The 11,551-nt window shown below is 43.7% G+C and overlaps 1 protein-coding gene across 1 annotated transcript; it reads right to left on the reverse strand.

Annotated features, from left to right (window-relative positions):
• Positions 1 to 3,770: 3,770 nt before the first annotated feature.
• On the reverse strand, positions 3,771 to 4,402 carry LOC130272765 (uncharacterized abhydrolase domain-containing protein DDB_G0269086-like). The gene is made up of 2 exons (XM_056518643.1): positions 4,068 to 4,402; positions 3,771 to 3,950 (listed from the first exon to the last, which is right to left on the reverse strand). The coding sequence occupies exons 1-2, from the start codon at positions 4,293 to 4,295 to the stop codon at positions 3,843 to 3,845; spliced, it is 336 nt and encodes a 111-aa protein (XP_056374618.1). The 5' UTR covers positions 4,296 to 4,402; the 3' UTR covers positions 3,771 to 3,842.
• Positions 4,403 to 11,551: the final 7,149 nt, after the last annotated feature.

Genomic DNA, 11,551 nt, shown 5'->3' on the forward strand with positions numbered 1-11,551 from the left:
ACGTACCATCGAGTACAGAGATGCATACACAGATGTGGTGTACGTACCATCGTCCTGTACAGAGATGCATAAATAGCAGCAGTGTACTTACCATCCTGTACAGACATGCATAAATAGCAGCAGTGTACGTACAATACTGTACAGAGATGCGTACACAGTAGAGGTGTATGTACAGTACCATCCCGTACAGAGAAGCATACACAGCAGGGGTGTACTTACAGTCCTGTACAGAGAAGCATACACAGCAGTGGTGTACGTACCATCTTTACAGAGAAGTATACACAGCAGTGGTGTACGTACCATCTTTACAGAGATGCATACACAGCAGTGGTGTACGTATCGTCCTGTACAGAGAAGCAGACACCGCAGCGGTGTACGTATTGTCCTGTACAGATATACATACACAGCAGTGGTGTACGTACCATCATGTACAGAAAAGCATACACAGATGTGGTGTACGTATCGTCCTGTACAGATATACATACACAGCAGTGGTGTACTTACCATCCTGTACGGAGATGCATACACAGATGTGGTGTACGTACCATCTTTACAGAGAAGCATACACAGCAGGGGTGTACTTACCGTCCTGTACAGAGAAGCATACACAGCAGTGGTGTACGTACCATCTTTACAGAGAAGCATACACAGCAGTGGTGTACGTACCATCCTGTACAGAGAAGCATACACAGCAGTGGTGTACGTACCATCCTGTACAGAGAAGCATACACAGATGTGGTGTACGTACAATCCTGTACAGATATACATACACAGATGTGGTGTACGTACAATCCTGTACAGATATACATACACAGCAGTGGTGTACGCACCATCCTGTACAGATATACATGCACAGCAGTGGTGTACGTACCATCGAGTACAGAGATGCATACACAGATGTGGTGTACGTACCATCGTCCTGTACAGAGATGCATAAATAGCAGCAGTGTACTTACCATCCTGTACAGACATGCATAAATAGCAGCAGTGTACGTACAATACTGTACAGAGATGCGTACACAGTAGAGGTGTATGTACAGTACCATCCCGTACAGAGAAGCATACACAGCAGGGGTGTACTTACAGTCCTGTACAGAGAAGCATACACAGCAGTGGTGTACGTACCATCTTTACAGAGAAGTATACACAGCAGTGGTGTACGTACCATCTTTACAGAGATGCATACACAGCAGTGGTGTACGTATCGTCCTGTACAGAGAAGCAGACACCGCAGCGGTGTACGTATTGTCCTGTACAGATATACATACACAGCAGTGGTGTACGTACCATCATGTACAGAAAAGCATACACAGATGTGGTGTACGTATCGTCCTGTACAGATATACATACACAGCAGTGGTGTACTTACCATCCTGTACGGAGATGCATACACAGATGTGGTGTACGTACCATCTTTACAGAGAAGCATACACAGCAGGGGTGTACTTACCGTCCTGTACAGAGAAGCATACACAGCAGTGGTGTACGTACCATCTTTACAGAGAAGCATACACAGCAGTGGTGTACGTATCGTCCTGTACAGAGAAGCATACAAAGCAGTGTTGTACGTACCGTCCTGTACAGAGAAGCAGACACCGCAGCGGTGTATGTATCGTCCTGTACAGATATACATACACAGCAGTGGTGTACGTACCATCATGTACAGATATACATACACAGCAGTGGTGTACGTACCATCATGTACAGATATACATACACAGCAGTGGTGTACGTACCATCATGTACAGAAAAGCATACACAGATGTGGTTTACGTATCGTCCTGTACAGATATACATAAACAGCAGTGGTGTACTTACCATCCTGTACAGATATACATAAACAGCAGTGGTGTACTTACTGTCCTGTACGGTGATGCATACACAGCAGTGGCATACCTACTTTAAAGACAGGGTACTCCAGTACTATGTGGCCCGGAGGACAGGGAACACAAATGGACTTGTCCCCAATCCACCTGAACCCGCGGATTATAATATGGGGGGTTTCGGCAGTCATCCAAACCACCCACATTATAATTCACCCCCCCCCCCCACAAGGTCAAGTTGATAAAATCAGATGTGAACCACATATATACTAATAGTAACAAACGAAATGTCCGGCGCAATCTCGATGCAATTCGTATTTTCTTTATTCAGCAGTCAGTCAAACATGCAAATGCACAGGTGACGCATTTCGGCCACAATATGCTGCCTTATTCATGACGTCTAAGGCCGAATACTGTGTCTAAAACGCGTCACCTATGCATTTCCAAGTTTGACTGACTGCTGAATAAAGAAAATATGAATTGCATGCAGATTGCGCTGGACATTTCGTTTGTACATTATATGCTATTATTTTATGAGACTAAGGTCCAGTCTCGTCCGACGCACAGTAGAGGCAAGTGGGTGAGCTGTTCCTGAACTTTTGCTATACACATATATATACTAGTATATGTAATGGATAGTGTTGGGCGCGAATATTCGCATTTCATATTTTTATTGCGAATATCGCAAATTTGCGAATATATTCGCTATATATTCGAAATTAGGAATATTTTTTTCGCATATGCACATATTCCTTCTTTTCACTTGTGGGCCAATTAGAATGATTCAAGTACACTTGTCAGAGGTTATCAACCAATAGTAAAGCTGCCCATCCCCTCACTGTTTTCTTCCTCGAATACGCAAATATGCGAATATAACAAACACGCGAAATTCCCGAATATAGGATGAATATTCGTCTACATATTCGCGAAATATCGCAAATTCGAATATGGCCAATGCCGCTCATCACTAGTAATAAATAAAAAAGGGGGTTTTATTCGGTATAACGCCATACATCACTGTTTTGTTCTCTTCCATGGATCTGATCACTTCCTGGTTTCCTCTCTGGACTGTTACCCTGTGGTTGCCAGGCAATGGCGCACACACTTTCCCACAATCCCCTTTGCTTGCATCCACACTATAGACCAGTGGTCTCAAACTGTGGCCCTCCAGATGTTGCAAAACTTCAACAGAAGTTTTGCAACATCTGGAGGGCCACAGTTTGAGACCACTGCTATGGACTAACAAGCAATATGCTGTTAAACTGAGCATGTGCGACCGCCTCCCTAAGATGGTCGTAACCAAGGGCAACAGAGCAAAACAGAGACAGCGCATGGGACTAAGTAAGTGTATATCTCTCAAAGGGGAGATTTATCAGAACCTGCTGAGTTGCCCATAGCAACCAATCAGATCGCTTCTTTCATTTTTCAGAGGCCTTTTCAAAAATGAAAGAAGCGATCTGATTGGTTGCTATGGGCAACTCAGCAACTTTTCCTCTGGACAGGTTTTGATGAATCTCCTCCATATGTGTTTACTGTATAACAAATTGGGGGAGATTTATCAAAACCTGTGGAGAGGCAAAGATGGCTTCTTTCATTTTGCAGAGGCCTTGTTAAGAATGAAAGAAGTGATCTGATTGGTTGCTATGGGCAATTGGGCAACTTTGCCTCTCCACAGGTTTTGAGAAATCTCCCCCATTATTTCTATAAGGGTACGTTCACAAGTACGCAGATTTGATGCGCAGGATTTACTGCTGCCGATTTCAATGCAAACAAAATGACCGAGCACAGCTTCAAATCGGCAGTTGCAAATCCCGCACATCAAATCTGTATGTGTGAACGTACCCTAAATAAAAATAATACAAATCTACACTATGTACCCTATTTTACCTTCATATCTACTGATAATAATTCCGAAATTTAAAAGAAGAACAAGCAAACAGCCAGCGATCTGCTCAGGGGTCTTTATTTTCTAAGGTCGATTTGGTGACAAGTTCTAAAGGTCGGAGGTCAGCTTGGATACTAATGGGTCAGGAGGGAAGATCTTATCGGTGTCAACAGGAGCAGGTCCCTATTCGTTCCTCTACACCCGCATCCTCCTGTAGTAATAGTGGTATCTGCGCTTGTATCCTAAAAAAAACAATAACATAGTGTAAGCTAAGAGTCACCATTGCCATAAAATGGAACCATTATAATCCATATTATACTAGATTTTGTGTGTGTGTTACTGGCCCTAAACCATTTTACCCATTTTAGGCTGTCTCCGAGTCCCCTGAGTCCTCCTTTTACCACCATGTGTTGTTCTGCCATGGGTTGTTCTTCCATGTGTTGTTCTGCCATGGGTTGTTCTTCCATGAGTTGTTCTTCCATGGGTTGTTCTTCCATGGGTTGTTCTTCCATTGGTTGTTCTTCCACGGTTTGTTCTGCCATGGGTTGTTTTTCCATTGGATCGTCTGGCATGGGATCTTCTGGCATGGGATCTTCTGCCACGGTTAAGAACAGCCATGATGCCTTGGTGGTACTTGCTTCCAAACAAAGCTGGAGGTAACTGACTTGTAGATGCCCAGTGGGACCTTCTATACAGCCCTTTGTTTGGTAGCTATGAGGTCACGTGCGTGATGTAAGCAAGTATAGGCTAGGGCTTGTTGGTCTCTGTGTGTGAATATTGTACATAACATATTAACAAAACTGCACAGTTAAACAGATTAAAGGAGTAGTGCAATGAAAAATAACTTATCCCCTATCCAATGGATGGGGGATAAATTATAGATCGCGGGGGGTCCGACTGCTGGTACCCCCCGCAATCTCCTGAATGGGGCCCCGGCAGTCTGCTGGAAGCAGACGTGCTGACCCCCCGCAGGAATCTGCAGCTGACACCCCCCCCTCCATTTATCTCTATGGGATACATGGAGGGGGCGTGTCAGCTGCAGCTCCATGCAGTGGTCAGCACTCCCCCTTCAAGCAGACTGCCGGGACCCCGTTCAGGAGATGGCGGGGGTTCCCAGCGGTCTGACCCTCTGCAATCTATAACTTATCCCTTATGCTTTGGATAGGGGATATGTTATTTTTCACTGCACTACTCCTTTAGTTTTTTTACTTTTTTACTTCAACCCCCCAAGGACACAACCAGCTTACATTTTCCTCTCCTTCTAATAGAAATAACCCTTTTCATTTTTCCACCCACAGACTCATATAAGGGTTTGTTTTTTGAGTGACCAATTGTACTTTATAATTACACCTTTTATTTTACCATAAAATGTATGGCGTAACAATATACAATATTATTTGGGGGGGGGGGGGACTTGGGAATTGGGGGGTTTCATCTTAACGAAGTACATGGTAAAACTGACATGTTTGCCTTTATTCTGGGCATCAATATAATTAAAACAACACCCATATTTACATGCTTTAATATTATGTACTACTTTAATATTATGTAATATTATGTAGTGCTGATGAATGATGAGGGGGTACAGCATTGGGTGGGGTTTGATGAATGAGGGGGAGGCACAGCAGTGGGAGAAAGAGGAATGATCAGGAGGCACCACAGGGGGAGGGGGTTTAAATGGAAAAAAAAAAAAAACTGCGCAGGGGACGGTGTTATGTTGGGGGTGACACCAGACACCAGCCCTAGCAACGCCACTGCCTAAGACAAGTCTGCAATGTGAGGCGGGACCAGGCCTGAGCAGGTGAGGCAGCAGTGGAGGGGGAGGGGGTTAATGAATTGGCACAGGGGGGAGGAGGAGAGATGGGGGGTAATGAATTGGCACAGGGGGAGATAGGGGGTTGGTTAATGAATTGGCACAGGGGAGAGGAGGGGAGGTTAATGAAATGACTGAGGGGAGGGGGGTTAATGAAATGACTGAGGGGCGGGGGGTTAATAAAATGGCACAGGGGAGGGGGGGTAATGAAATGGCACAGAGGGATTGGGGAGGTAATTAAAATGGCACAGGGGTGGGGGGGGTTGTGAATGAAATGGCATAGGGGGGTATTTAAAATTGCAAAGGGGATCAGAGGGGCCACCTCAATTCCAAATCTCCCTCTGATCCATCTCCCTCTGATCCCCCTGTGCCATTTCAATTCCCAGTCCCAACCCCCCCCTCTGATCCCCTGTGCTATTTCATCCACCCCCTATCAGAAGGGGGGAGTGAAATGGCACAGAGGGGATCAGAGGGGGGAGGGGAATTGAAATGGTACAGAAGGGAGGGGCAATTGAAATGGCAAAGGGGGTCGGCAATGGAGGGCACTGGAGTCTAGCATGTTTGTCCCGTAGATGCTAAAGAGATGAAGTTTTGGCTGGAAGAAGACATCATGGCGGTCTGAGCCAGATGTGGAAGGAAAGGAAAGAGGACGCTGCTGATCAGAAAAGGTTGTGAGTCCCTATATAGTGTTGGGCACGAATATTAGCAATGCAAATATTTATTGCGAATATCGCATATTCACAAATTTGTGAATATTGCCAATATAGCACTATATATTCGCAATTACGAATATTCAGATTTTTTTCACAGTAACCATCACAGTGATAATCCCTCCCTGCTTTCAGCTTGTGTCAGACTGGTAAGCGCCCGAAAATGTGCATATGCAAATTTTCGTGCATATTGATCCCTCCCTTCTTTTAGCTTGTGGGCCAATGAGAATGATCATGTTTGCTGAAGATCACGCGATATTGTGCATGCAATGTTATGGCGAATGCGCATGCAAATTTTATGGCGCATAGTAAAAAAAAAGCTGCGAATATTGCAAATATATGACAAATATTCGTCCATATATTCGCGAAATATCGTGAATTCAAATATGGCCTATGCCACTCAACACTAGTCCCTGAATGTAATTGTAATCACTTATATGGTATACAGATCCTGTATACAGCTTGTATATACCTCTATATAGTCCTGTATATAATCACTAATATGGAATACAGATCTGTATACAGTTGGTATATACCTCTATATGGTCCTGTGTATAATCACATGGTGTTCAGATCCTGTGTACAGCTGGTATATACCTCTATATGGTCCTGTATATAATTACTTATATGGTATACAGATCTGTATACAGCTGGTATATACCTCTACATGGTCCTGTGTATAATCACTTATATGGTATACAGATCTGTATATAGTTGCTATTTACCTCTATATAGTCCTTTGTATAATCACTTACATGGTGTTCAGATCCTGTATACAGCTGATATATACCTCCATATGGTCCTGTATATAATTACTTATATGGTATACAGATCTGTATACAGCTGGTATATACCTCTACATGGCCCTGTGTATAATCACTTATATGGTATACAGATCTCTATACAGTTGCTATTTACCTCTATATAGTCCTTTGTATAATCACTTACATGGTGTTCAGATCCTGTATACAGCTGATATATACCAGTATATGGTCCTGTATGTAATCACTTATATGGTATACGGATCCTTTATACAGCTGGTATATACCTCTATATGGTCATGTGTATAATCACTTATATGGTATTCAGATCCTGTGTACAGCTCATATATACCAATATATGGTCCTCTATATAATCACTTATATGGGATACAGATCCTGTATACAGCTGGTATATACCTCTATATGATCACTGGGGTAGTTGGGGAATCTTGGTTTCTATACAGTGGATTTTATTTAATAACCGTATAGTGGAATTATCCAGTCACTAGTCGCTTTGTGGTGTAATGGTCCTTGTGTGGCAGTATTATTTGTCCCTGATATCAGTGTATTATTGGTAATATTTATCTTGGTATACCGGTATTATTGGTAATATTTATCTTGGTATACCAGTATTATTGGTAATATTTATCTTGGTATACCGGTATTATTGGTAATATTTATCTTGGTATACCAGTATTATTGGTAATATTTATCTTGGTATACCAGTATTATTGGTAATATTTATCTTGGTATACCGGTATTATTGGTAATATTTATCTTGGTATACCAGTATTATTGGTAATATTTATCTTGGTATACCAGTATTATTGGTAATATTTATCTTGGTATACCAGTATTATTGGTAATATTTATCTTGGTATACCGGTATTATTGGTAATATTTATCTTGGTATACCAGTATTATTGGTAATATTTATCTTGGTATACCAGTATTATTGGTAATATTTATCTTGGTATACCGGTATTATTGGTAATATTTATCTTGGTATACCGGTTTTATTGGTATTGTTGGTCTCAGTATGCCCGATCTGGTCAGGCTACAATGATATAAGGTAATTTTTGCTCCTTGTTTAGTGGTATCAGTTGGTAACTTCATCCAGGGTTAGGTACACAGTATTATTGTGTAAAAAAAAAAAAAAAAACTCTCATACATTTGTTAAATATACGTATATATGCGCACGTGTTGTTTTTTTTTTTTTTTTTATTATTATTTCATTTTTTTGTGCAGCATTTCATTCTTGGCTCCGGGCGGGAAATTTGAAATTACATTGCCGTACTTTCATATTTCTGTGAGCTGGCTCTCCTTCCCAGCCACCCACCTGCCTCAGCCACCTGCCCACTAGCTGATTCAACTACAACTCTCAGCATGTTCTCACTGTAAAGTCATGCTGGGAGTTGTAGTCTTGCAACAGCTAGCTGGCGCCGCTCGCGTGTGTAGGCAGAAATCCTTGCACCGGCCCTGACTTGTGGTAATGGCAGGGTGTGTGGTGCAGGGCAGATGTTGTTGCCCTAGGGGCAGATGGTATTAACCCCTTGTGTTTGTGACGCCAGGGCATGGTTTAGCCTTAAACCCCAAAGGTAATACTGCTGGTCCTGGGCTAGGCACGGGGGCAATGAAGACGCCAAGTTATGGACAATGGTAGCTTTACTGAGGGTAGACAGTTTTTACAGTCTATGCAGTACAGCCAGGGCCCAAGGAGGTGACCAGTGGCACAGAGACCTTGCAGGTTTGCTGGGACTTGTAGTAGACAGGAGAATGTAGTGCAGGCCACGCTGGATAGACAGAAGACTTGACTTGACTGACAGGACTGTGTTTTTAGCTTACTTTGCACTTGACTTGTGGCTGCAGGACTTGACTTGAGGCCTCCAATGTTCTGGACACACACACTAAGATGACGTGACTGCACTGGACCTCAGGAACAAGAGAGAGAAGCTCCCCCCCGGGTTTATATGGGGGAGACTAGCAGGGAGCCCATGGGTCACCTTTGGGGTCAGCTGGTCACTAGTACCTCCTGGGTAATGATCACATGGTACATTTATTAAAGATACAACACATAATATAATACACAACATATTTACATGGAGTAAACAACTGCAGGGGGCCCTGGGGACACTGAGGGACACTGCCTGACCGGGCAGGAAAGGTACGGGGAAACGCCATCCTGTACTGGGCAACCACACTATACTCACTTATACAGTCTGCAGAGCGCTGGTGTACAGCTATATCTAGGTATGCCGCTGGATCCTGGGCTAGGCACGGGGGCAAATAATGACTCCAACACCAAGTTACGGAACAACGGAAGCTTTACTGAGGTAAACAGTTGTAATAATCTTGACAGCTCAGTTAGTTCCAAGGAGGTGACCAGTGACTTCAGAGACTCTAGGGCTCGCTGGGACTTATAGTGGACAATTTGCTACAGGCCCACGCTGACTGTATACAGATTGATCTTGACTGACTTGACTAGACTGACTTCACCCCGTATGTAGCTTACCAGGTTTTGACGTTCACCTGTGGGGCAGTGGATTTGTGGATCCGTGGCTGCGGCGTAGCTTTAGGCCTCCTCAGGACACCAGACACTCTCTCAGGACTTGACCTTGCTGTCCCTTCTCAGCAACTACACACAAGAGACTGAACTAGCTCCTCCCAGGGTTTATATGGGGGAGACTCACGAGGGGTCCCATAGGTCACCCTATTAGTCACATGATCACTGGTAACTTCCTTGGTTACAACACATGGCAACAGTATTTAAAGGCACATAACAGTATAATGACATTATAACAGACAACACAATGTATAATTAACCATTTGTATGACATACATTAAAGAGGGACTCAGGGGACACCGAAATAGAGTCCACCTGACAGGGCAGCAAGGGTACTGGGGTTCAACTCCTGTACTGGGCCACCACATCAGTCACTAGCTAATATTAATAGATAGACGTAGTGGTTTAAACCACTATTATCCCAAAGTTTATACATTCCGCTGCTGAAGAAAAAAACTAGGAGGGTTTTGAAACGCGTCCAGCGATTTTAAATATGCAATATTGAGCCTGGCAACATATAGCACTTGCTTAATACTAACAGTGATCATCCGGCAGAGACAAGACATCTATCTATTACAGTGTGTGATCTCCCGAGCGCGCGACCTATGCACGAGGAACGCCGCCGGGTTATTCACTGTGCATACCACATACAGCCGTTACATTAATTTCAAAGTAGGAAGCCGATCAGGCCATCTACAATATGGACTTTGTATTTGCCGACTACCACCTTTCCCAGCCGGTCAGGTTAAGGGACTCCGCTGCAGTCCCCACAAACGGTGCCCACCACTAAGCGCTGCGATGCCAGGAGTTGGCCGAGACTCCAGCAGTGCGATCCCTGACTGAGGCAAGGAACCCGGCGAAATATCCTATACAGCCGGCATACAGGACTACGTATAAGGGTGATCCGTGGTACCCCGGGAGCGGGGAGCATTTCATGGAGCATATTGCAAATTGGCTAATTTATTATGACTTTTTAATGTGTGACATGCACAGAGATTTACAGTGGTCCCTCAAGTTACAATATTAATTGGTTCTGGGATGACCATTGTATGTTGAAACCATTGTATGTTGAGACCAGAACTCTATGGAAACCTGTTAATTGGTTCTGAAGCCACCAAAATGTCATCTAAAAATAGGAAAAAGTGAGGATTAAAGAAAAATAAGTAGATAACTAATACAGATAAAGTAAGATCGTACATTAGAGATGAGCAAATTTACAGTAAATTCGATTCGTCACAAACTTCTCGGCTCGCAGCTACAGCACCCCGCCATCATTACTGCGCAGAGCGAGATCGCTCTGCATGTAATGACGGGCAATACAGGGGCCGGAGCATCGTTACGTCACGGCTCCGCCCCTCGTGACATCACGGCCCGCCCCCGTCAATACAAGTCTATGGGAGGGGGCGTGGGGGTCATCACGCCCCCTTCCATAGACTTGCATTAAGGGGACGGGCCGTGATGTCATGAGGGGCGGAGCCATGACATCACGCTGCTCTGGCCCCTGTATCGCCCGTCATTACGCACAGAGAGAACTTGCTCTGTGCAGTAATGATGGCGGGGTGCCGCAGCGGCGATCCCGGGGGTCCCCAGCAGCGGGACCGCGGCGATCTAACATCTTATCCCCTATCCAAAGGATAGGGGATAAGATGTCAGGGGCGGAGTACCCCTTTAAGAGTTAATATATTTTTTTTTATAATTATGCTGTTGTGTTATTTTTCTATGTGTTATTTAATTGTGTTATGGTGCCTTTAACCCCTAAGAACCACAGGTTTTTTCATTCTTGCACTTTCGTTTTTTCCTCCTTACCTTCTAAAAATCACAACGCTTTCAATTTTCCACATACAGACCTATAGGAGGACTTATTTTTTGCGCCACCAATTTTACTTTGTAATGACATCAATAATTTTACCACAAAGTCTACGGCAAAATCAGAAAAAAAATATTTGTGGGGCTAAATTGAAAAAAGAAAAAAACGCATTTTGTAACTTATGGGGGC

The sequence above is a fragment of the Hyla sarda genome, chromosome 5 (genome assembly GCF_029499605.1).
Source record: "Hyla sarda isolate aHylSar1 chromosome 5, aHylSar1.hap1, whole genome shotgun sequence".
Lineage (NCBI taxonomy): Eukaryota > Metazoa > Chordata > Amphibia > Anura > Hylidae > Hyla > Hyla sarda.

What these genes read in the sequence shown, in the direction of transcription:
- LOC130272765 (XM_056518643.1), bottom strand. Translation starts at nt 4,295, where the DNA reads ATGCCAGAAGATCCCATGCCAGACGATCCAATGGAAAAACAACCCATG. An exon ending in TCGGAGACAGCCTAAAATGG is followed by an intron (nt 3,951 to 4,067) that starts GTAAAATGGTTT and finishes TGTTTTTTTTAG; the next exon opens with GATACAAGCGCAGATACCAC.